General features: G+C 43.1%; 1 protein-coding gene across 1 annotated transcript in view; it reads right to left on the reverse strand.

The window, feature by feature from the left end:
• Positions 1 to 4,116: 4,116 nt before the first annotated feature.
• LOC121538278 (N-terminal EF-hand calcium-binding protein 1) overlaps positions 4,117 to 27,656 on the reverse strand; it is a 54,685-nt gene continuing 31,145 nt past the window's right edge. Inside the window, exons 6-13 of the mRNA XM_041846147.1 lie at positions 14,684 to 14,820; positions 13,682 to 13,803; positions 13,218 to 13,300; positions 7,905 to 7,958; positions 7,345 to 7,457; positions 6,872 to 6,949; positions 6,239 to 6,330; positions 4,117 to 6,007 (exon numbers count right to left, since the gene is read on the reverse strand). Of these exons, the coding sequence (XP_041702081.1) occupies positions 5,979 to 6,007; positions 6,239 to 6,330; positions 6,872 to 6,949; positions 7,345 to 7,457; positions 7,905 to 7,958; positions 13,218 to 13,300; positions 13,682 to 13,803; positions 14,684 to 14,820 (708 nt within the window). The 3' untranslated portion in view covers positions 4,117 to 5,978. The remainder of the gene's footprint in view (positions 6,008 to 6,238; positions 6,331 to 6,871; positions 6,950 to 7,344; positions 7,458 to 7,904; positions 7,959 to 13,217; positions 13,301 to 13,681; positions 13,804 to 14,683; positions 14,821 to 27,656) is intronic.

Below are 27,656 nucleotides of genomic sequence, written 5' to 3' on the forward strand. Positions count from 1 at the left end.
TGCCTGTGCCCAGACGTCCCTGGTCTCACATCGCCCTTGACTTTGTCACGGGGCTGCCCCCTTCAAGGGGCAAGACCGTCATTCTCACCATAGTTGACCGATTCAGCAAGATGGCACACTTCATTCCCCTCCCCAAGCTCCCAACCGCCAAGGGAGACCGCCCAGGTGGTCCTGGAACACGTCTTCCGGATCCACGGACTGCCAAAGGATGTAGTTTCTGACCGTGGTCCACAATTCTCCTCCGCTTTTTGGAAGGAGTTCTGTCACCTGCTGGGAGCCACAGTCAGTCTGACTTCCGGATTCCATCCCCAATCCAATGGGCAGTCAGAGCGGGCAAATCAGGAGCTCGAGAAGGCACTGCGATGCATGACTTCACGCAACCCCCACTCCTGGTCGCAGCAATTGACATGGGTGGAGTACGCACACAATTCTCTGACCTGCTCTGCCATCGGTATGTCCCCTTTCCAATGTGTTTATGGATACCAGCCTCCTCTATTTGCCAGTCAGGAAGGGGGAGGTTACTTGCCCATCTGCACTTGCGTTTGCCCGTCGATGTCGCCGCACCTGGTCACAGGCCCGAGCCACACTTCTCAGATCCGTTGCCAGCTACACTACCGGGGCCAACCGTCGGAGAATCCCTGCTCCCACCTACCATGTTGGTCAAAGGGTGTGGTTGTCGTCAAGGAACCTGCCACTCAGGGTGGAGTCGCAGAAGTTGGCACCTCGGTTCATTGGCCCATTCCCTATCATAAGAGTGATTAGCCCAACTGCTGTCCGGCTCCAACTGCCTAATTCCATGAGGGTGCACCCCACTTTCCATGTGTCTAAGATTAAGCCCATTCATGAGAGTCCGCTGGTCCCTGCTGCGCCTTGTCCTCCTCCTCCACGGCTCGTCGATGGTGGTCTGGTTTACACCGTCCGCCGCCTGCTTCGGTCCAGACGGAGGGGTAGGGGTCTCCAGTACCTCATTGACTGGGAGGGCTATGGACCTGAGGAAAGGACCTGGGTGCCAGCTAGTCGGATTGTGGATAGGACTCTCATCACCGCCTTCCACCAACGGCATCCTGATCAACCTGCAATCCGTAGGGGTCGCCCCAGAGGGATCCCTAACCGTCCTGCCCGCTCGGCTTCCTGTCCTGTGCCTGATCCTGTCTCGGGACCTGTCCCATCTCCCGACCACGGCCCTCCGGCTTCCTCCGAGGATGAGGGCGTTCGCTCGGACCGTTCGGAGGAGTTCTAGCCCCCCTCCGGCTCCCCTCCTCCCGCCCGGCGTGGTGTTGCTCTTGGGACTTCTGGGGCCGTCCCTTGGGGGGTTCTGTCATGAGCCCTCTCACTCCACCCGGGTTACCACCTTAATGTGTTTCCACTATCTTCCACTCTGCTCATCTCTCTCGCTCTACTCAGCCTAACGAGCTCCACCTGTCCCTGCTCTGCTCGGCTCTAATTACTCTGCCAGCTGCGCTGCATTACCCACTAACCTCTCCCAGTATTTAAAGTCCCGTCTTTCAGCTCTCCTTTGTCAGATCGTCTGCAAAGCTCACACCCCGGAACCTGTGTGCTCGCGCTTCTGGCTCACCCTTGTTTTGTGACCCCCGGACCTGCCTGATTCGTGGATACTCTTCTGCCCCAGGAAAACCAGACCTGCTCTCTGCCATTACGACTCCTGACTACTCTTCGACCCCGGTAACTCTGACCAGCCTTCTGCCTTGCTACAACGTATTTGGATTTCCCTTGAACTGTACTTCTGCCTTGTTTCATCCGCCCCGTTGTGTCTGTGTTTCCTCCCCCCCCAGGACTTCTGGACCACCAACCACCGGCGTCATCGGACGCATCGCTGCCATTGGGGGGGGGCACAGACCCAGCACATTGGACGGGATAACCCCTGGAGCCTTCACTCACTCCCTACTTCCCTTTTCCCTTAAGTTTTAATAAACTTTCTGGTGTGACGCAATTGTGGTCCTCTTGTCGTCTGTCTGAACCGTGACACCTCCAGGTGTCGCCCATTTTCCCCATTATCCCCTGTGCATATATACCTGTGTTTTCTGTTTGTCTGTTGCCAGTTCGTCTGGTCAAGCCTACCAGCGGTTTTCCCGTACTCCTGTTTTCTCTCTAGTCCCTGTTTTCCCGGTTTTGACCATTCTGCCTGCCCTGACCCTAAGCCTGCCTGCCGTTCTGTACCTTGTGACACTGCCCTGGATTACTGACCTCTGCCTGATCCTTACACCAAATTACTTGGCGTTACCTTAGATTGTGAACTATCATGGTCAAAACATATAGATTCAATGGTTGTAAAGATGGGGAGAGGTCTGTCCGTAATAAAGAGATGTTCTGCTGTTTTGACACCACACTCCAAAAAGCAAGTTCAGCAGGCTCTAGTTTTGTCTAATCTTGATTATTGTCCAGTCGTGTGGTCCAGTGCTGCAAGGAAAGACCTAGTTAAGCTGCAGCTGGCCCATAACAGAGTGGCATGTCTTGCTCTTCATTGTAATCAGAGGGCTGATATAAATACTATGCATGCCAGTCTCTCTCGGCTAAGAGTTGAGGAGAGACTGACTGCATCAATTCTTATTTTTATAAGAAACATTCATGTGTTGAAAATCCCAAATTGTTTGCATAGTCAACTTACACACAGCTCTGACACACACACTTACCCCACCAGACATGCCACCAGGGGTCTTTTCACAGTCCTCAAATCCAGAACAAATTCAAGAAAGTGTACAGTATTACATAGAGCCATTATTGCATGGAACTCTGTTCCATCTCATATTGCTCAAATAAACAGCAAACCTGGTTTCAAAAAACAGATAAAGCAACACCTCACGGCACAACGCCTCTCCCCTATTTGACCTAGATAGTTTGTGTGTATGTATTGATATGTAGGCTACGTGTGCCTTTAAAACATTTTTATGTAGTTCTGTCCTTGAGCTGTTCTTGTCTATTAATGTTCTGTATTATGTCATGTTTCATGTTTTGTGTGGACCCCAGGAAGAGTAGCTGCTTCTTTTGCAACAGCTAATAGGGATCCTAATAAAATCCCAAATACCAATACCCTGACCCTGCCTGCCGTTCTGTACCTTTCGGACTCTGCTCTGGATTACTGACCTCTGCCTGCCCTTGACCTGTTGCTTGCCTGCTGCCCTTGTTGTTGTAATAAACTTTTGTTACTTCGAACTGTCTGCATCTGGGTCTTATCCTGAGGACTGATAAATTCCGATATTTTGCCACTAATTGGTCTTTTGACCAATCAGATCTGATCTTTTGCCAACAATTGGTCAAATGATCAGAATTGGGCTCCCTAACAGGCTAAAACATCAGTAGAAATCCAGAAGCATGGAACCAAGTCCACTAATTGCTCCATATTCACCTCAGAGCTCTTGAAATCACATTGCTGTTTTTCTTTTACAGTCTTTTCAAAGTCTGCAGCTGCTTATACTATAAACCTATTATTAATATATATTGCGGCACATTTCAAAGGCCCAACCAATTTAACTGGCGAGAAAGTCATATTTCACAGGTCCCTTTCAATGTTTTCTTTTTCTTTTCAAAAAGCTATTATGAATAGGATTCCGAGACAGCTGGAGGTAAAGCACCATTTTTTAAACGTCTTGGATTAGTTACTGAGGAATTGATCTGTTGTTGTGGAATAATGGTATGATTAAGGTGTAATGCATCTCTTGTTGACATACTCCAGTCCTCCAGACAGGGATATGGGGCTCAATTCAATCCGTATTGCGGAAGTTCAGTGTTACAGCACAATTTAAATGTAAAGATAATTTCGTAATGAGCCGACATATGCAGCGTTTACTGCATATGAATGCAGTCTCCGCGAACACGGGAACATTACCTTTAAATTTCAATCGCACTATAGCGCTAACCATCCACAATATGGATTGAATCGAGCCCATAATGTAAACCATCACTGTATGCTAAACAACTCAATGAGGTCAAATACTGTTTTTCACCTCATATGACATATTTGATATTATGTCATATAATAAGACACATTATTATAAATTCTAGTTACAGTTGTCTGTGAATTGCACCATATACCTATAGCCTACATTACTGTACATACACTTTGCTGTATTAGTGTGAATCAATAATGATGTGAAATTGTCAAGTCATTAGCTTTATTTCATGCCAAAAATAAACATAGCATCCACATAATTATTGTAACATTGATTTCAAATGTTGGATGACTGAAGAACAACTACAGTACAGAAGAGATAGGATATATTCATTCATCCCCAATTGGACATTACTAATTCATCCCCATTTGACATGATCAACACTCTGCTATCATATCACAACATATCTACTAATAATCATTAACAATATGTGAATTACCTTCAGTTTCATTAAGATTCTCAGACTTGTATTCTATCCATAAGAGATAACTCTCATACTAACAGGGATAAACTATTCAAAAATGCAAAGCGGGTTTTGTTTTGTTCTGCATACATAGTGTTGGTTGCATATTTTTTTCACCACAGAAAGAATACTCCCATAAACAAACACTGACTGTAAATGCTGGATAATAATGTTGATGGCATTAGATTAGTTTGTTTAAGCTGAGGGATAGCAGTGCAGGTTCAACCCTTCATTGGAATTGATATTTCAATAATATTACAGATTTAATATAGCATATTAAAGACGCACTCCAGCTATTTTTTTTTAACCTTTCCTGTTGAAAAACAATATCCCACCTATAAACACAGTAATGTACACACACGTAAGGGTAAAAAAAATATGTTTTGAGCAAAATAGTATTTTTTAGATACATGTGCAAACTTCATGAAGTAGGCCATTCAAGGAGTTGGTCTTATGGAGCCCTTTGATGTCATAGGCCTCCCCCCTGCTTGTGGGAATAATAGAGGAAGCAATAGAGAACAAAAGAGGAAAGGCCCATTCCCTCACTTGTACCATGTCATGAGGACACCTGGACCACCTATTGAGATGTGCCTTTTGTAAAGTAAATCAGGTGATAAATGAGGTGAAAAGGAGACTGGAGTGCGACATTAAATATTATTACATTCTAATATTACAGATTTGGTGAAGTGACTGAAAATTTACCATGTTATCCCTCCACATACTTATCCATCCACATCCATAGCATTGGAAAAATATAGATCCATTCTTTCATTTAAACTAAAGTGCACTGTTCACAACTAAAGTGCATGAGTGACATACAGTAAGTATAAATACGATTTGGTTTATCCAATTCAGGGTTGGGTGTAAACCAACCGATCTGTGACAACATTATATCTAAGAACCACATTGGAAATCATTTCAGTGGTAATTTGTTATTTTACCTTTTCTATGAGCTAGGGTTCAACATTGCACAATACAACAGGTAGAACAATTGGACACTGGTAAACTCTACCTCTGTTAGTTATCTGCTGTTATTTTAGTTGGAGTACTGAATGACCAAAGACCTCGATCAATATGTATACCCATTAGAGGTAACTAACATAGTACATCATGGAATGTTAAAGCAATGTGGTATCTATTAGCTTACTAGTAAACAAGGTTTATTTCGAAGGTAGTAACAAAGTAGCATTGGGAAATCATTCATATTCATGCAAATATTTTTGTTCTTGTACATCTATTTCTACATCTAAACTCATACAAGACATGTCAATGTATTCAAAGATGCACAGCAAAAAATACTTATTATAATGATATGGATTTCAATAACACTATAGTTATTGCAATATTTCAAAACGCTTTCTCACTCTAACGCATTATGTTTTTGGACTGATTTAACTAAACAGGCATAGTTAAGTCGTGCATAAATTCATCTCAAATTATGACAATACAGTAAACACAGGATATTGTCTAGGAAATAGTCATAAGTATGCTGGGGTAAACAAAGGAAGCAAAGCATACCAGTAGAAACAGTCAAATGTAAGAATAAAACACTTTCTCCTCTTCTTATTGTTTTGAATATCATTGTTTCAATGGGAACTTTACTTCTGTCAGTTGTTATTCATAATCCACCAAGATGCTGAAAAAATTAATTAACAAATTAAATAGACTGATCATTTACGTAAGAGCATCACATTGATCATCTATTGACAACAATATACTGCATGAACATCAAAAACGGCATGCATTACCACATCCTCTCCAGTGGGTTTGAGGCTCTGTCCCTCTGAGGTCCCAGAGCCATTCCTTATAGCTTCTCTCGCCCATCCCTCATCCACTCCACAAAATCCATCCCCTGTATGACACTAACCTGGGAGGAGCATGGTGGAAACCATTTCAGGGTCCTCCAGTACGTCAATGATGCAGCGCTGGAATGTCTTGCTGATGGGGGACTGCAGGTAACTGTAGGAGGAAGGGATGGAGAGAGGGGACAGAGGAGTCAATGGGTGGCCCTGGACTGTCAGTGCTTTGTCATACCGTCAATAAAGCTTTGTAGAAGGTCTTTAAATCTTGGCCAAGTCCAACAGCATTGCAACATCCCATCTTAATGAAGGCTTTTTGTAGAAAAACTGTATTTGGAAGAATTCTGAATGGCTATACTAAATCATAATCTCTTACAAGGTTTGGGTGCAATTCCATTTTCATTCAGTCAATTAATTTGAAACTCTGTTGGGACTACACTCTTAGAAAAAAGGGTTTCTTCGGCTGTCCCCATAGGAGACCCTTTTTGGTTCGAGGTAGAACCCTTTTTGGTTCCAGGTAGAACCCATTTGGGTTCCATGTAAAACCCTCTGTGGAAAGGATTCTACATTGAACCCAAAGGGTTTCTACCTGGAATCAAAAAGGGTTCTTCGAAGGGTTCTTCTATGGGGACATCCGAAGAACCCTTTTAGGTTTTAGATAGCACCTTTTTTTCTAAGAGTGTGCAGAATACTTGATGTACCTCATCCAGGAGAGACGGTCTTGCCAGAACTCGTACATGATGAAGCAGGATCTCTCTGGAAGAGTCTGGACGGACACACTGTGGGATAAGGAAGTCACAAGTATATTGCTAATGAAATTGGCATTTTGATGACAAACATTTGTAGTACCCTGTAGTAGTGTCTGTAGTACCCTGTAGTAGTGTCTGTAGTACCCTGTAGTAGTGTCTGTAGATCCTTGTAGTAGGGTCTGTACTCTTTATCATAAAAGTCTGAACTATTGTCACCTATTTGACAGTATTCCAAAACAATTGTTATGAAGGAAAGAAAGCCCCATTCTAGTTTTGAAATACAGCCAAAGTGTGTCGACAAAACAGAGTAGCTACTGTATATGCAGGATTAGGGTGATTAGCCAGGAAAAGCGGCTACATTCACAATAGGTAAAATCTTCAATGAAAACAATGGCCAATGTTTTGAATGTAGAAGAGAGACCCACTGCAGATTGTTGGTCTGGCAGGCTGTGGCGTCTGTGTAGATCTTCAGAGCCTGCTGGAACTCCTCTGCGTCTTTGTCCTTTACAGACATCTGTCTCTGCACCAGCAGGATGTTCTGTTGAGAAGGAAAGAGAGGAAAATGGTTCAGGCCAGTGGCATCTGGGTCATGTTCATTGGGCACCAGACAGAAGAAAACCTGGTCTGGTCCAATAAGACACAATCGTTTTAGTTTTCCGTTGCCAAATGTTTTAAAACGTTTTCTGTTGCATGCTCTAATAAACACGACCCTCTACTACTGTAAGCATTAGAGGGACAAGGAAAAGGGAAAAGCAGCCGACACTGGGGCTCTGGAGGACCACAGTAGTGCATTGGTTTTGTCATTTTAGTATTTTTTAAGACAAATTAACAATGCTGTAGCAGAGAAATATTGAGTTTGAGAGATACATGTATCACACTATGTTAAGTCATTGAAGTCTAGGATACACCTTTTGATAGACATTGAAACCTTACTTTTCCAAATCTAAAAGGAAGTGGCCATAGTGGCCATCCGAGTTGGACTCACCGAGTTATATGTTCCGGCTAACGTGTCCTCTTTGAGTGGTTCCAGATGTGGACTCTGCAAATGGAGGCATAAATATTTCAGTCAGTCATGAAAAGAAAAAGCTGCAACAACAGAACGAGCCTGACCAAATCTACCTTTGATATGAAATGGATTGATATATGTATATTATATTTCCCTAAAGCGATAAACAGATCCTATGCAAACGGACAATTTGGAGCGTAGCACAGTGTTGCAATGTCGTTTTTCGTCACAAAATGGGCGGCTAATTGTAGTACATAGGGCCTGCATACGGCGCTTGCAGATTTCCTCTGCTCAAATTATTTAAACGTAACGTATCATTCCTTACGCTACCGTGGGTGCAGTGTTGTGTCGGCAATGAAGCTGAGCCAAACTTCCTTGGTTCCTTGATCTGATCTATAGGCTATGCATCAAATAAGCAGTCTATTTTGCATTGATAACCAAATATAATCTTAGACTGTTCAAACAATAAACCAAACAACATTGTAGCCTTATTAGAATCATCCCAAAATATATTTTGTTTCAAAGTAATAACTATGTGATTCTACGCTATTTTGAAACTGTAAAAACAGCTGCTAGCCATGTGCTTTTTTGTCTGTGAGCAAAAATTAAGACATTCTATTTTTAGCTGATATGGGAGCGAATACATTGAAGCAGCATGTCAAACTGGGATAATATTGTAGGTTACACCGGCAAGTATAAGAATATTTGCCAGGGTATATTATTTAATTATGAATCTGATTATTTCACATGGGGAAGATGTGGGAAGCTAAAAGGCTAGCTTGCTTGATGATTTTAGCCAGCTAGCTAGCAAGCTGCTAGTCGAGTAGCCTACAGCCAACTGGCAGGCATGAAACAAGGTAATGTCAAACAAACCTAAAATGTCATTACATGTAGCTATTACTAAAATATGCAATTGGTTATTTGAAATTAGCTAACAGTGGTGATGATGTTTTCAACATGATTCTTCTTTGCTTTTACCACAAATGAGAAGACAACAAGAAAACGCTGCTATATCGCCCCCTTGTGATTGTTGCTATTCAGCGGTCTAGAAATGCATGGACCGGCGAGGGTATCATGTTACCAAAAAGGCATGTTGCTCAAGAAAATCGTACTCCACCCAAGCACACACGCACGTACATGTACGGAGTGAAGCTTGTATCGGCCTTAAGCAGGTTGAATTGAGCCTTGAGAGCTTGGGTAACATAAGACGAGAATTTGGCAGTTAGCACTTTAGCTGGTTGTCATTGTCTATCAAATATTAGTACTTCCCAGCAGGAGGGGCAATGTTGTGACAAGCTAATTGTCGATTAAGCATAAATGAGTCAGTGGGCACTGATCAGAGACAGTAGTGTTTGAATAGAGACTCACAACACATCAGTAAGACCAAATGGAATGATCTATGTATAACAACTTAACCTCATACTCATACTCCAGCTAACAATCACTGAACCTTGCTAAAAATGTTTTCAGAATACTCTAAAATCTCAGGATATAAAATTAACATGTAATAATGGCAAGAGGAAAAATAAAAATAATAACTCATGATCTTCAGCAATCCTTTAAGTGGACCACAAAAATATCAAGTACCAAAGATGCTTAATAAGTTACAACAAACATCAAATATATAAAGATAACTTTATCCCATTACTGAACAATATGAAGATCTAATTAAATGGAACAATCTTCCCATAAATCTTACAGGTAGAATAAACCTCTTCAGAATGGCATGGCTTTCAAAGTTTTTATAGTTATTCTCGGTAAAACCAATTACCTCACCAAAGACATTCTTTAAAAAAGTATACTCGGTCATAACAGACTTTATATGGGCAAATAAAACTCATAGAATAAAAAGGTTTTACATCTTCCTAAATCTGAGGGTGGTTTTAACCTTCCAGACTTGGAATTGTATCAACTCGCCACCCAGGGCTTTTACTTGCATCAAATAGTTAAAAAATCCTTAAGAGTCTATTGACGCATCCGTGTGTCAATCTAAGTAACATAATAAAAAAATCCCCCATCAAAATCCAGCAGTTTAAGCTAGAGATATATTTTTTCAATCCACCTCAGCCGCTTGTCGGCCTTTCGCATCTGTGGTGGAAGGTGGCCGAGCTACAGTGGTGTTTGTCAGGCCATGAGACTAATATGACCACTCTATGGAAATATAAGACTCTCACAAACATGAAGGTGTTCTCCTTTTTTCTCTACGTCCCCCACAAGTGTCAAGGGACTCGTCTGAAAGTAACCCATACAAATGAATGGAAGTATGGAGGTAGTTTTGTGCCAACTAAAATAAGGGGTTAAAAAACAAAAATATTTCATGAGTTTTCTTATATGTCCTAGACATAGGACAGACACTTCAAAAACGTATTCCTTGTAATTAATTTTTTTATTGTAGTTTTTGCCATTTATGAATGAATGTGTTATTCAGTGTGTTAATATGGGCTATAGTAGTAAAGGCCAAGTTCAATATTTTAACAAATAATAGTAATATATATATATATATATATATATATATATATATATATATATATATATATATATATATATATATACAGTGGGGAGAACAAGTATTTGATACACTGCCGATTTTGCAGGTTTTCCTACTTACAAAAATCCAGAAAATCACCTTGTATGATTTTTAAGTAATTAATTTGCATTTTATTGTGTTTGCACACACTGCAGCAGGGATTTTGGCCCACTCCTCCATACAGACCTTCTCCAGATCCTTCAGGTTTCGGGGCTGTCGCTGGGCAATATGGACTTTCAGCTCCCTCCAAAGATTTTCTATTGGGTTCAGGTCTGGAGACTGGCTAGGCCACTCCAGGACCTTCAGATGCTTCTTACGGAGCCACTCCTTAGTTGCCCTGGCTGTATGTTTCGGGTCGTTGTCATGCTGGAAGACCCAGCCACGACCCATCTTCAATGCTCTTACTGAGGGAAGGAGGTTGTTGGCCAAGATCTCGCGATACATGGCCCCATCCATCCTCCCCTCAATACGGTGCAGTCGTCCTGTCCCCTTTGCAGAAAAGCATCCCCAAAGAATGATGTTTCCACCTCCATGCTTCACGGTTGGGATGGTGTTCTTGGGGTTGTACTCATCCTTCTTCTTCCTCCAAACACGGCGAGTGTAGTTTAGACCAAAAAGCTCTATTTTTGTCTCATCAGACCACATGACCTTCTCCCATTCCTCCTCTGGATCATCCAGATGGTCATTGGCAAACTTCAGACGGGCATGGACATGCGCTGGCTTGAGCAGGGGGACCTTGCGTGCGCTGCAGGATTTTAATCCATGACGGCGTAGTGAGTTACTAATGGTTTTCTTTGAGACTGTGGTCCCAGCTCTCTTCAGGTCATTGACCAGGTCCTGCCGTCTAGTTCTGGGCTGATCCCTCACCTTCCTCATGATCATTGATGCCCCACGAGGTGAGATCTTGCATGGAGCCCCAGACCGAGGGTGATTGACCGTCATCTTGAACTTCTTCCATTTTCTAATAATTGCGCCAACAGTTGTTGCCTTCTCACCAAGCTGCTTGCCTATTGTCCTGTAGCCCATCCCAGCCTTGTGCAGGTCTACAATGTTATCCCTGATGTCCTTACACAGCTCTCTGGTCTTGGCCATTGTGGAGAGGTTGGAGTCTGTTTGATTGAGTGTGTGGACAGGTGTCTTTTATACAGGTAACGAGTTCAAACAGGTGCAGTTACTTAAAAATCATACAATGTGATTTTCTGGATTTTTGTTTAAGATTCCGTCTCTCACAGTTGAAGTGTACCTATGATAAAAATTACAGACCTCTACATGCTTTGTAAGTAGGAAAACCTGCAAAATCGGCAGTGTATCAAATACAGCCGTCCTAAAATGCTAAATTAAATACCTAAATAATGAATGGTATGACCTTCTTAAAACAATTCCATATGTTAGCTTAGTAGCTTGATTTCAAATCTTTTGGACATCAGAGCAATCTTGAGGGAATCCTATTTGAGTCCGAAAAGGATATTCATATGATAGATAAGATATACAAAACCTTATAGAGAGCCTATCCAACTGACAATCTCATAGAAAAAAATATAAACTTAAAAATAACTGATTTTGGCACAAGATGGAGGGAATGTTGGAACATAACTAACAAAGTTACAGTTAATGAAAATGCACAGTTAATCCTGTATAAACTAATGTATAGAATTTATTACACAAGAGACAAAATTCAGAGATTCTACAGCACAATGGCAGAGTCAAGTCTTAAGTGTAAAACTAACAATAACTCAATAATCCATGCCTTCTGGGAATGCTATAAAGTCCAAACCATATGTGTGGAGTTAGAAAGTTGGATGTCAGAAGTATTACAATGTAAATGTACTTTTAATCCGTCTGTCTGCATATTTCAAGTCATGCCATATGAGGGTGCAGTGAGATACCCGATGTGTTGTACGATACTTTTCTCGTCAATCATCTTGAAAAAATGTATACTTAAAACTGGAAAATCAACCAATCCTCCATCGGTCAAATGCTTTATTATCTAAATGTTGAAAGTGTGGGCGACGGAGAGAAAGAAAATGGTGCAGTTTGAGGCCATGTGGTGGAGAGTGATGCAGGAGCTGGAGATGGGGGTGTGAGCAGGTGGGTCTGGGCAGGAGTGATGTTGTGGATGTTTGTGTGCATCTGTATGTTGTCGTTTGTATGTGTATGTTTTGTATTGTAAAAAACATACATAATAATAATAATAATAATCATAAATAATAATTTAAAAAATACCATACCTCAACAACCACTGAACCTCATACTTCAGCTAACAACTACTGAATATCGTTCCTCATACTCCAGCTAACAAATAGCGGATCTCGTTCCCCATACTCCAGCAAACAAATAGTGGATCTCGTTCCCCATACTCCAGCAAAAAAATAGTGGATATCGTTCCCCATACTCCAGCTAACAAATAGTGAACTTCGTACCCCATACTCCAGCTAACAAATAGTGAACTTCCTTCCCCATACTCCAGCTAACAAATAGTGAACTTCGTTCCCCATACTCCAGCTAACAAATAGTGAACTTCGTACCCCATACTCCAGCTAACAAATAGTGAACTTCGTTCCCCATACTCCAGCTAACAAATAGTGAACTTCCTTCCCCATACTCCAGCTAACAAATAGTGAACTTCGTACCCCATACTCCAGCTAACAAATAGTGAACTTCCTTCCCCATACTCCAGCTAACAAATAGTGAACTTCGTTCCCCATACTCCAGCTAACAAATAGTGAACTTCGTTCCCCATACTCCAGCTAACCATTGAACCTCACCTCATACTCCAGCTTGTCTATAAGCTGCTGCAGGCGGTTGACCTGGGAGCTCCAGTGGTGGTTGTCTGGCTCCACACTGACACCTTAACCAAGTAAACAGAATATCAGATCATCACTACACACAGGACTTAAAAATAACTGATCCGGGGTGAATTTCCCCAAAACATGAAGATCATCTTAACCAATAAGATCATTTTTGTCCATTGCCTACCAATGCATTTAAGATTACCTAAGTGCTAAAGGTGATCGTTATGTTTTCAGGGAACTCACCCCTGGTCAATGTGGCAAATAATTCAATTGTACAATTTCATATTTCAAAACTGCACTAAATTGATTTTCCTAAATTGCCATAGGCCTATAGGCCATATGCGTAATTGCAATCAAATACATGTTGCTACCTTTAAATTGAAACAGACCCTTCAATGAGGAATAGAATGAGGCAAAACACAGGTGTCAATGTGTACCTGTAGTGAGCATGCCAGAGTAGGGGTCTGTGGGGGAGAGACACAGGTTCTTTTGAATGCGACGGCCTGGGCGTTTGGCGATTCTCTGGAGGGAAAGATCCTCTGGCTTCTTTATCATCTTCCTGCAGTGGACACAATCATCATCATCATCATCATCATAATCAACAACAACATTGTTATCATCATCAACAGCAGCAGCATCCTTATCATTGTTACTAGCTAGGTTTCCATCCAATTGGCAACAGATTTTCATGCGAATATTAACAAATCTGCATAAAAACAATATGCAAATGTTCCCACCAGATATGTTTTTCCATCAAATTGACTTGTTGCGGATAAAAGGCTGTGTGTGATGATGTAGTGCACATAATAATAACTTTTGCAGTTAAATTCCCATGTACCAAATAAAAAATACAAGTTAAATGGGTTTTCAATGCATATTCAATTCTAATGATGGTTTTGTCACAACAAACGTTGCATTATATTGCGAATGTGCCCACTCTGGTCTTGGCACGTGCGCTCTAGCCAACAGCTCACCGATACAGTGCGGGTAAAGCCTACATGATGAGAATATTATGGACAAAAGAGCAAGATTATTTGTATTTGTCAAATGGCAGCCAAACATTGATCATCATGTCACCAGAATAAGACCCTCAATATCTTATTGGAAAGCAGCATCAAGGTCATCACTGTGCAGTTTCAGCACCCTTTGAAGTTCATAACTTATTTATTCTGTAGTCTAAACTGAATGCTTTGTTTGGGAGGACCACACAACATATCAAGATTACTTCGAAATGATGGTTCTTATATCAATATTTGCACATAAATGCGTTTCCATTGCCATTTCTCGTATAATACATTTTACAATATAAAGCCTGCCGTTGCAACCTCCAAAGCTTGCGCCATGCTTTACCAACTGAGCTACAGTTAACCAACTACTTGGTGTAGCAGTGCACAGTGAGAGAGTGATTAAGATAGATAGTCATTGCGGTGCTACTCTACCTGCCAGTGCAGCTCTGCTCATCCACGGCCTCCATAGCGCAGTCTAATGACGACTGCAGGGACTGCAGCTGGGTGTTGGTCTCTCGCAGAAGGAAACGTGTCACAAACTGGCCCAACACCGACGAGCCCTGGTACTCCTGTACAGGGAGGGGGTGAGGGGTGGAGGAAGAGTGGGAAGAAAGCTTCAATAAAACAAATACTATTCAATGGTCATTTCAATTATTAATAATAATAATAATAATAATAATCATAATAATAATAATAATATATACACTACTGTTCAAAAGTTTGGGGTCACTTAGAAATGTCCTTGTTTTCGAAAGAAAAGCAATTTTTTTGTCCATTAAAATAACATCAATTTGATCAGATATACAGTGTAGACATTGTTAATGTTGTAAATGGCTATTGTAGCTGGAAACGGCTGATTTTTTATGGAATATCTACATAGGCGTACAGAGGCCCATTATCAGCAACCATCAGTCCTGTGTTCCAATGGCACGTTGTGTTTGCTAATCCAAGTTTATCATTTTAAAAGGCTAATTGATCATTAGAAAACCCTTTTGCAATTATGTTAGCACAGCTGAAAACTGTTGTGCTGATTAAAGAAGCAATAAAACTGGCCTTCTTGAGACTAGTTGAGTATCTGGAGCATCAGCAATTGTGGGTTCGATTACAGGATCAAAATGGCCAGAAACAAATAACTTTCTTCTGAAACTCGTCAGTCTATTCTTGTTCTGAGAAATGAAGGCTATTCCATGCGAGAAATTGCCAAGAAACTGAAGATCTTGTTATGCGGAGTGGAACAGGGGAACCCAAGAGCAGACTCAGACGAGGAGACTGGGATGAAGTAACCAAGGTATTTATTGAGACACAGGGGGGAGATGGAGTGCAGGTCAGGGGAAACTGCTGGAAACCAGGTGCAGAGGCTGTGGCTGGAGCGAGGGGGGTTGAGACAGGGTGAGCAGGTCTGGAGGGGAATCCAAGGGAGTAGTAGAGTGGGGAATCCAGGACAGAGTAGCAGGATGACGAGACGTGGGACTGGAGACAGGGACGAGAGTCAGAGCGGGCAGAATGAGCAGAGATTACGATCTGGCAGTGTGGAGGTGGCGGCAGGTCAAGGAGACACAGGATGAGCAGTAGAGGGCGTTGCAGGAGCAGATGTGACAGTACACCCCCCTCTACGGGTGCCACCTGGCGCCCGACCAGGCTTATCTGGGTGTGAGGTATAGAAATCCCGTAAGAGGGAGGGGTCCAGAATGTGACGGCGGGGCACCCAGCAGCGCTCCTCAGGCCCGTATCCCTCCCAGTCCACCAGGTACTGCCAGCCACGACCCCGACGGCGCACGTCCAGAAACCGCCGGACGGTATAGGCAGGATGGTCATCTATGAGCCGAGGGAGCTGCTGCAGGAGGAGACAGGGGACTGGAGCAGACAGGTTTAATCAGGGATACGTGGAAGGTAGGATGGATCCTGAGAGAGGCTGGGAGTTTCAGGTGCACCGTAGAGGGGTTAATGACACGGTCAATTTCAAAGGGACCAATGAAACGGGGGGAAGTTTTCTTCGATGCCACCTTCAATGGCAGGTCCTTCGATGAGAGCCATACCTTTTGACCCGGGGTGTAGACTGGAGCTGAGGCCCGGTGACGGTTGGCTTGGGACTGGGTCCTGTCGGAGGCACGAAAAAGGGCAGCCCGGGCCTTCCTCCAGGTACGGTGACAACGGCGCAGATGGTCCTGGACAGAAGGAACCTTCAACCTCAACCTCTTGGGCGGGGAACAAGGGGGGTTGGTAACCCAGAGCACACTCGAAGGGTGACATACCTGACGAGGCGTTGGTGAGGGTGTTGTGGGCATATTCAATCCAGGGTAGCTAAGCGCTCCAGGAGGAAAGGTTAGCAGAAGTCACGCAGCGTAGGGGAGTCTCCATCTCTTGGTTGGCCCGTTCGGTCTGGCCGTTGGTCTGGGGGTGATATCCAGAAGAAAGACTGACATTGATACCAAGAGCTGAACAGAAGGCTCTCCATACCTGGGAGGTAAACTGGGGTCCTCTGTCGGAAACGATGTCAGTGGGGATGCCATGCAGATGAAACACATGGGATACTAACAGGTCCGCAGTCTCCCTGGAGGACGGGAGCTTTGAGAGGGGAATGAAGTGAGCCATTTTGGAAAATGGTGAGGATGACGGAGTTACCGTTAGATTGGGGAAGGCCAGTGATGAAGTCCAGAGCTGTGTGTGACCAGGGGCGACTGGGTATGGGAAGGGGGCAGAGCAGACCGGAAGTGGGTTTAGTGGAGGTTTTGTTCCGGGCACAAACCGAACAGGCTGAGACAAACTCCCGGACATCGCTCTCCATGGTGCTCCATGGTGGGCCACCAAAAGCGCTGACGCAGGAAGGCGAGGGTCCGGATCATACCAGGGTAACAGGTGAGGTGGGTAGAATGGCCCCACTGAAGAACATCAGAGCGAACACAATCTGGGACAAACCGAGCATTACTAGGACCGTTACCCGGGTCAGGCTGGTTCTGCTGAGCCTGGCAGATATGGGACTCGAACTCCCAGGTGACGGCGGCAACGATGCAGGTGGATGGCACAATGGCTTCTGGCTCGGTACCCGTGTTGTCGGTGGTGAACTGGCGAGAGAGGGCATCAGGCTTGGTATTCTTCGAACCGGGGCGATAAGTGAGTGTGAAATTGAATCTACCGTAGAAAAAGCCATATCTCAGACTGGGCAATAAAAAGAAAAGATGGGCTGTCTGAGATATGGCTTTTTCTTTGCAACTCTGCCTAGAAGGTCAGCATTCCGAAGTCGCCTCTTCACTGTTGACGTTGAGACTGGTGTTTTGCGGGTACTATTTAATGAAGCTGCCAGTTGAGGACCTGTGAGGCGCCTGTTTCTCAAACTAGACACTCTAGTGTATTTGTCCTCTTGCTCAGTTGTGCACCGGGGCCTCCCACTCCTCTTTCTATTCTGGTTAGAGACAGTTTGCGCTGTTCTGTGAAGGGAGTAGTACACAGCATTGTACAAGATCTTCGGTTTCTTGGGAATTTCTCGCATGGAATAGCCTTCATTTCTCAGAACAAGAATAGACTGACGAGTTTCAGAATAAAGTTATTTGTTTCTGGCCATTTTGAGCCTGTAATCGAACCCACAATTGCTGATGCTCCAGATACTCAACAAGTCTCAAGAAGGCCAGTTGTATTGCTTCTTTAATCAGCACAACAGTTTTCAGCTGTGCTAACATTATTGCAAAAGGGTTTTCTAATGATCAATTAGCCTTTTAAAATGATAAACTTGGATTAGCAAACACAAAGTGCCATTGGAACACAGGACTGATGGTTGCTGATAATGGGCCTCTGTACGCCTATGTAGATTTAAAAAATCAGCCGTTTCCAGCTGCAGTAGCCATTTACAACATTAACAATGTCTACCCTGTATTTCTGATCAATTTTATGTTATTTTAATGGACAAATTCTAAGTGACCCCAAACTTTTGAACAGTAGTGTACATTCTTCCTTGCAGATTTTCTCAAGCTCTGTCAGGTTGGATGGGGAGCGTCACTGCACAGCTTTTTTCAGGTCTCTCCAGAGATCGTGTTCAAGTCTGGGCTCTGTCTGGACCACTCAAGGATATTCAGAGACTTGTCCCGAAGCCACTCCTGCGTTGTCTTGGCTTAGTGCTTAGGGTCGTTGTCCTGTTGGAAGGTGAACCTTCGCCCCAGTCTGAGGTCCTGAGCACTCTGGAGCAGGTTTTCATCAAGGTTCTCTTTGTACTTTGCTCCGTTCATCTTTCCCTCGATCCTGACTAGTCTCCCAGTCCCTGCCGTTGAAAAACATCCCCAGAGTATGATGCTGCCACCACCATGCTTTTCCGTGGGGATGGTGCAAGGTTTCCTCCAGACGTGATGCTTGGCCTTCAGGCCAAAGAGTTCAATCTTAGTTTCATCAGACCAGAGAATCTTGTTTCTCATGGTCTGAGAGTCCTTTAGGTGCTGTCGTGACGTGACTTATTTTAATGTAGGACTGTTATTTATCGAATCACCTAACTATGTTTAATTGTCACTCGATTACATTAATCATGTAACAATTAACTCATTATGAATTTGGGGCACCACGGAAGAAGTTGTTTAACGAGTTACCATTTCCCGAATTAAACTGTTAGACGAAATATATGTTATATATCGATAAAAGTCACTTATTAAATAATTACCTCTTATCAGTCTCATTCTGAACATCGCATAATCCTTGAACCTGCAAGAACCCTAACCTTATTGATGAATCAGCAATACACAAATACTATCTAACTAAATAATATACAATACACACACACACATAGGTTGTTGATTATTATCATAATACAATGAAAACAGGTCCCTAGTGGACTGGACTAACAATGGCATGAATGCTTGGGTAGAAGAAGGGTCAGAGTGGAAGGGAGAGATAGATTCAAACTATTGTGGTTACTTTGGATACTATGCTCACCGATATACAAATGCTTAAAACCCCACTAAACGCTCAGTCGGATTAGAAATGCAACATGTATTTACGTGTTGCTGTCGTTGATAGTTGAGCTGATGATGTAGGACTCTGGTATGCCCACCAGAGATCCCAATGTCCTTGGTAGAGTTTCTGGTCGTAGTGGGGGTTAGAATGGATACTTCAGATGTACCAGTGGTTCTCTTTACATTTTTGTCATTTAGCAGACGCTCTTATCCAGAGCAACTTACAGTTAGTGAGTGCATACATTATCTTTTCCCCCCGTGGGAATCGAACCCACAACCCTGGCGTTGCAAACGCCATGCTCTACCAACTGAGCTACATCCCTGCCGGCCATTGTCTTAGAGGGATTGTCCTCTCCTCTCGTGTCTTTAGTGAAAGTTCTCTAGACGACTATACATGCCAGCTGCAAACTGAAATGATAAGGTCTAGTGCATTGTCTTCTTCTTCACCTCGTGTAGAGGTTGAGAGTTTCAGAGTTTCTCCATTTCAAACGTGTGGACTAACGTCTCACGTTTTCTGGTCTTTCTGGTCTAACCATTTTGTAACGTGTAGCTTCAGCTTCACGCTTCTTGGTCTTGTAGAAATTCAACCATTTGCAACATCCGGCTTATACCGTAGTATGCTTGGTCTTCCTTTGGTAATGGAGTTGTAGTTTTAAACCATTTTGTAACGTTTAGCTCAAGCCTCACGTCTGCTGGTCTTGTAGAGTGTCAACCATTTTAAGCCATGGGCTTCCTGGTCTGAGGTGAATTTCGTCATGAGGCTTTTTATGCACTCGGGGTAAAAGGGGCGTTCCATCATGTTTGTGCTCATCTGGGCGTGGACACTGACTGAGAACAAATCAATATGGAAAACAATAATCTCATCTAGAATGATAAAATCACATTGTTATCTTCACAAAAGTGTTATTATACTTAATCATTTGTTTTATACAACAATTAGATGCAAACCTCATAACTGGGAAGTGTACACCCCCAGAGACACAGTTATGTTGTTCCACCGTCTTTAATGACATCACAACATAGTAACGAATTCGACATGATTGTTCTTTAAGTCCCCACCAACCATTTCCCACATTATTTTACAGTGGGGAAAAAAAGTATTTAGTCAGCCACCAATTGTGCAAGTTCTCCCACTTAAAAAGATGAGAGGCCTGTAATTTTCATCATAGGTACACGTCAACTATGACAGACAAATTGAGATTTTTTTTCTCCAGAAAATCACATTGTAGGATTTTTAATTAATTAATTTGCAAATTATGGTGGAAAATAAGTGTTTGGTCACCTACAAACAAGCAAGATTTCTGGCTCTCACAGACCTGTAACTTCTTCTTTAAGAGGCTCCTCTGTCCTCCACTCGTTACCTGTATTAATGGCACCTGTTTGAACTTGTTATCAGTATAAAAGACACCTGTCCACAACCTCAAACAGTCACACTCCAAACTCCACTATGGCCAAGACCAAAGAGCTGTCAAAGGACACCAGAAACAAAATCGTAGACCTGCACCAGGCTGGGAAGACTGAATCTGCAATAGGTAAGCAGCTTGGTTTGAAGAAATCAACTGTGGGAGCAATTATTAGGAAATGGAAGACATACAAGACCACTGATAATCTCCCTCGATATGGGGCTCCACGCAAGATCTCACCTCGTGGGGTCAAAATGATCACAAGAACGGTGAGCAAAAATCCCAGAACCACACGGGGGGACCTAGTGAATGACCTGCAGAGAGCTGGGACCAAAGTAACAAAGTCTACCATCAGTAACACACTACGCCGCCAGGGACTCAAATCCTGCAGTGCCAGACGTGTCCCCCTGCTTAAGCCAGTACATGTCCAGGCCCGTCTGAAGTTTGCTAGAGTGTATTTGGATGATCCAGAAGAGGATTGGGAGAATGTCAGATGAAACCAAAATAGAACTTTTTAGTAAAAACTCAACTCGTCGTGTTTGGAGGACAAAGAATGCTGAGTTGCATCCAAAGAACACCATACCTACTGTGAAGCATGGGGGTGGAAACATCATGCTTTGGGGCTGTTTTTCTGCAAAGGGACCAGGACGACTGATCCGTGTAAAGGAAAGAATGAATGAGGCCATGTATCGTGAGATTTTGAGTGAAAACCTCCTTCCATCAGCAAGGGCATTGAAGATGAAACGTGGCTGGGTCTTTCAGCATGACAATGTCCCAAACACACCGCCCGGGCAACGAAGGAGTGGCTTCGTAAGAAGCATTTCAAGGTCCTGGAGTGGCCTAGCCAGTCTCCAGATCTCAACCCCATAGAAAATCTTTGGAGGGAGTTGAAAGTCCGTGTTGCCCAGCGACAGCCCCAAAACATCACTGCTCTAGAGGAGATCTGCGAAGAGGAATGGGCCAAAATACCAGCAACAGTGTGTGAAAACCTTGTGAAGACTTACAGAAAATGTTTGACCTGTGTCATTGCCAACAAAGGGTATATAACAAAGTATTGAGAAACTTTTGTTATTGACCAAATACTTATTTTCCACCATAATTTGCAAATAAATTCATAAAAGATCCTACAATGTGATTTTCTGGATTTTTTTTCCTCATTTTGTCTGTCATAGTTGACGTGTACCTATGATGAAAATTACAGGAAAAAAAGTATTTAGTCAGCCACCAATTGTGCAAGTTCTCCCACTTAAAAAGATGAGAGAGGCCTGTAATTTTCATCATAGGTACACGTCAACTACTAAGTAAATAAGGCATATAAAACAATTTCTAGAGTGTTGAAAGTTTCCAAGAGCACAGCGATCTCCACCATTGGGAAATGGATAAAATATGGAATGACCCAGACTCTGCCTAGAGCTGGCCGTTCGACCACTCTGAAAGATCTACAGAGTTCTTTGGCTGAGATGGGAGAACCTGCCGGAAGGACAACAGTCTCTAGAGCTCTTCACCAATCTGGGCTTTATGGGAGAGTGGCCATACAGAAGCCACTCCTGAGGAAAAGGCACATTATAGCACACCTGGGGTTTGCAAAAATGCATGTGAAAGACTCTGAGCATAAGGCAAAAGATTCTGTGGTCAAATGTAACTGTTTGGCCTGTATGCAAAGCCCTGTGTCTGGAGAAAACCAGGCACAGCTCATCACCCATCTAACACCATCCCTACCGTGAAGCAGGGTGGTGGCAGCTTCATGCTATGGGGATGCTTTTCAGCAGCAGGGACTGGGAGACTGGTAAGGATAGAGGGAACAATGAATGGAGCCAAATACAGGCAAAACCTTAATGAGAACCTGCTTCAGAGTGCAAATTACCTTAGACTGGGGCGAAGATTTACATTCCAACAGGACAATGACCCCAAGCATACAGCCAACGCAATGCTGAAATGGCTTCAGAACAATAATATGAAAGTCCTTGAGTGGCCCAGTCAAAGCCCAGACTTGAATCCCATTGAAAATCTGTGGAAAGATTTGAAGATTGCTGTTCACCGCTGCTCCCCATCTAACCAGATGTGCAAAGCTGATACAGACATACCCAAGACGACTCAAAGATGTAATCGCCGCGAAAGGTGCTTCTACAAAGTATTGACCCAGGGTGTGAATACTTATGTAAATGAGATATTTCTGTTTTTCATTTTCAATACATTTGCAAACATTTCTCAAAACATGTTTTCACTTTGTCATTATGGGGTATTGTGTGTAGATGGGTGAGGAAAACAATCTATTTAATCAATTTTGAATTCAGGCTGTAACACAACAAAATGTGGAATAAGTCAAGGGGTATGCATACTTTCGAAAGGCACTGTGTATACATATATATACTGTATACAGTGAGGGAAAAAAGTATTTGATCGCCTGCTGATTTTGTACGTTTGCCCACTGACTAAGAAATTATCAGTCTATAATTTTAATGGTAGGTTTATTTGAACAGTGAGAGACAGAATAACAACAAAATAATCCAGGAAAACGCATGTCAAAAATGTTATACATTGATTTGCATTTTTATAAGGGAAATTAGTATTTGACCCCCTCTCAATCAGAAAGATTTTTCTGGCTCCCAGGTGTCTTTTATACAGGTAACGAGCTGAGATTAGGAGCACAATCTTAAAGGGAGTGCTCCTAATCTCAGTTTGTTACCTGTATAAAAGACACCTGTCCACAGAAGCAATCAATCAATCAGATTCCAAACTCTCCACCATGGCCAAGACCAAAGAGCTCTCCAAGGATGTCAGGGACAAGATTGTAGACCTACACAAGGCTGGAATGGGCTACAAGACCATCGCCAAGCAGCTTGGTGAGAAGGCCTGGGGCTCCATGCAAGATCTCACCTCGTAGAGTTGCAATGATCATGAGAATGGTGAGGAATCAGCCCAGAACTACACAGGAGGATCTTGTCAATGATCTCAAGGCAGCTGGGACCATAGTCACCAAGAAAACAATTGGTAACACACTACGCCGTGAAGGACTGAAATCCTGCAGCGCCCGAAAGGTCCCCCTGCTCAAGAAAGCACATATACAGGGCCGTCTGAAGTTTGCCAATGAACATCTGAATGATTCAGAGGAGAACTGGGTGAAAGTGTTGTGGTCAGATGAGACCAAAATGGAGCTCTTTGGCATCAACTCAACTCGCCGTGTTTGGAGGAGGAGGAATGCTGCATATGTCCCCAAGAACACCATCCCCACGTCAAACATGGAGGTGGAAACATTATGCGTTGGGGGTGTTTTTCTGCTAAGGGGACAGGACAAATTCACCGCATCAAAGGGACGATGGACGGGGCCATGTACCGTCAAATCTTGGGTGAGAACCTCCTTCCCTCAGCCAGGGCATTGAAAATGGGTCGTGGATGGGTATTCCAGCATGACAATGACCCAAAACACACGGCCAAGGCAACAAAGGAGTGGCTCAAGAAGAAGCACATTAAGGTCCTGGAGTAGCCAAGCCAGTCTCCAGACCTTAATCCCATAGAAAATCTGTGGAGGGAGCTGAAGGTTCGAGTTGCCAAACGTCAGCCTCAAAACCTTAATGACTTGGAGAAGATCTGCAAAGAGGAGTGGGACAAAAATCCCTCCTGAGATGTGTGCAAACCTGGTGGCCAACTACAAGAAACGTCTGACCTCTGTGATTGCCAACAAGGGTTTTGCCACCAAGTACTAAGTCATGTTTTGCAGAGGGGTCAAATACTTATTTCCCTCATTAAAATGCAAATCAATTTATAACATTTTTGACATGCATTTTTCTGGATTTTTTGTTTTGTTATTCTGTCTCTCACTGTTCAAATAAACCTACCATTAAAATTATAGACTGATAATTTCTTTGTCAGTGGGCAAACGTACAAAATCAGCAGGGGATCAAATACTTTTTTCCCTCACTGTATATATATACAGATGTAGGATCTTATTTGAGACAGTTTGCTACATGTGTCATTTGTAATGGTGTGTGACAAGTAACATTGTAAAAATATTGTTCATTATACATTTATGTTTTGTATCACTTCACTAGCTGAGAAAGCCTGCTGTGTTCTCACTGATCTCTGTATGATTCTATCTGTTTTATTTTTGTAGGTACTGAAAATGCCCCATGGCGCTATGAAATGGAGTTATCGAAATTGAGTGTGCAGTGCCTTGAAGGTGTGCTGTGTTTAAAAAAAATGCAACCTATGGAAGCAGTTTATTGTATCTCTTCCTTCCATATTCTCCTATTTTTTTATTTCTCCCTCCCAGCATACTGTACAATTCAGGAGTAAGGAAGAATATTCATTTTAATACTTCCTCTCCCTTTCTCTTCTTGACAGAAAATCTGCAACACCGGAGTTGCAGATTTTCTGTTGGAAATAGGTGATTTATTATTTTTATATTTTTATCTCAGCACTCCACTGAAATAAATAAAATAATTCTACAGTAATCAATTGTAACTCCTCATGGATAAAATACATGCTGCTCTTTCTATAAGATCTGTAAAATACATTTTGAGTCTTCGAATAGGATTGCTGATATAGGACCAGTTTTGCCTTTTAGATCATACTGAATACGATTGTATGGACAGGCGGGACCTGATTCTAAATCAGCATTCCTACTCTGAGATGCTTTTTGAATATGGGACCAGCGCTGTGGAAAGCTAATTTGAATTTGATTGAATGTTATCAACAACATGGCTGTGGAAACACATAGATTTTCACCCCCACTTTAGTGTTCCAAGAAGAGACAGATTAACACAACTAGTACTGAGATATAAAGAGGAGTGTTGATAGGGGTTGTCCTCAAGCCAGTCAAGCTAGGACTGGGGGAAGGCAAAGTTGATCCCAGTACAGCCCTTAAGGCAATAACTTCTCCTTGCGGTGAATCAAAACCGACGTTGGGCAGATTAATGACGGAATGGAAAAGGAGAAGGGGGACTGTGTGAGAGAGAGAGGGGGAAGATAGGGAGGGTGGGAGAAAGAAATGGCTACATAGAGAGATAGATGGGGAAAGGTAGAGGTAGGGAGGGTGAAAGAGATAGGGAGAGAGATTGCCAAACTGAGCAATCGGTGGAGAAGGGCCTTGGTCAGGGAGTTGACCAAGAACCCAATGGTCACTCTGACAGAGCTCCAGAGTTCCTCTGTGGAGATGGGAGAACCTTCCACTCCGGTGGAGGGAGAAAGAGGTAGATAGATAGAGAGGGAGAGAAAGACAGAGATGATAAACAGCTTTGTAGCTCTGGTGCAGTTCTACTATCTAGAGTCTGTTTGACGTCAGACAGTAGGAGTGCTGGGGGGTTCATGTCAGCACTGGTTATTGTCACATCATCCCTCCGTTCACAGATGAGATCACAATCTTTATCTGGTGTGTGTGTGTGTGTGTGTATATGTGTGTGTGTGTGTGTGTGTGTGTGTGTGTGTGTGTGCGTGTGTTGTTATCATGTTACGTTACAGCCTTATTCTAAAATGGATTAAATAAAACATAAATCTATACACAATACCCCATAATGACAAAGCAAAAACAGGTTTTCTGAAATGTTTGCAAATGTATTAAAAATTAAAACAGAAATAGCTTATTTACATAAGTATTCAGACCCTTTGCTAAGAGACTCGAAATTGAGCTCAGTTTCTACAACTTGATTGAAGTCCACCTGTGGTAAATTCAATTGAATGGAAATTATTTGGAAAGGCACACACCTGTCTAAAGTGTATTCGGAAAGTATTCAGACTCCTTGACAATGCATATCAAAGCAAAAACCAAGCCATGAGGTCGAAGGAATTGTCCGTAGAGCTCCGAGACAGGATTGTGTCGAGGCAAGATCTGGGAGAAGGGTAACAAAAAATGTCTGCAGCATTGAAGGTCCCCAAGAACACAGTGGCCTCCATCCTACTTAAATGGAAGAAGTTTGGAACCACCAAACTCTTCTTAGAGCTGGACGCCTGGCCAAACTGAGCAATCGGTGGAGAAGGGCCTTGGTCAGGGAGATGACCAAGAACCCGATGGTCACTCTGACAGAGCTCCAGAGTTCCTCTGTGGAGATGGGAGAACCTTCCAGAAGCACAACCATCTCTGCAGCACTCCACCAATCAGGCCTTTATGGTAGAGTGGCCTGACGGAAGCCACTCCTCAGTAAAATACACATGACAGCCAACTTGGAGTTTGCCAAAAGCCACCTAAAGGACTCTCAGACCTTGAGAAACAAGATTCTCTGGTCTGATGAAACCAAGATTGAACTCTTTGGCTTGAATGCCAAGCGTCACGTCTGGAGGAAACCTGGCACCATCCCTATTGTGAATCATGGTGGTGGCAGGAACTGGGAGACTCGTCAGGATCGAGGGAAAGATGAACGGAGCAAAGTACAGAGAGATCCTTGATTAAAACCTGCTCCAGAGCACTTAGGACCTCAGACTGGGGCGGAAGTTGACCTTCCAACAGGACAACGACCCTAAGCACACAGCCAAGACAACGCAGGAGTGGCTTCGAAACAAATCTCTGAATGTCATTGAGTGGCCAGCCAGAGCCCAGACTTGAATCCGATCGAACATCTCTGGGTGCGCGTTTTGGTTTTTGCCATAGAACTACACAGCTGATTCAAATAAGCAACTCATCATCAAGCTTTGATTATTTGAATCAGCTGTGTAGTGCTAGGGCAAAAACCAAAACCAAAACCCAGGGGGGGCCCCAGGACTGAGTTTGGGAAACCCTGCCCTAACTCACCCATACACACTGCTGTGTCACTATAGCAGCAATACCGACACAAATAGCACAGTGGGGATGGGGAGACACAGCATAGCATGGACCAATCAATAATGTTACATCTGCATCTGTCCACACGAGTTGCCTAAATCTTTTCACAGCACAGTCCGCTTATAATTTAATGTGTTTTTGAAATTGAAGAAAAATAAAGATTAGGTTGATCCCAACATCAAGGATCAAGTGTACGCAGTGGTACTGATTAAGTCTTATGATCTGAACACTGTGCTTATTAAAGCAATAATTTCACTAAGCTCATCCAGGGCTCCAGTCTGCCTCCGTATGAGCTATGAGCAGAAATCCTGTATAGATTG

The sequence above is a fragment of the Coregonus clupeaformis genome, chromosome 24, assembly GCF_020615455.1.
Source record: "Coregonus clupeaformis isolate EN_2021a chromosome 24, ASM2061545v1, whole genome shotgun sequence".
NCBI lineage: Eukaryota > Metazoa > Chordata > Actinopteri > Salmoniformes > Salmonidae > Coregonus > Coregonus clupeaformis.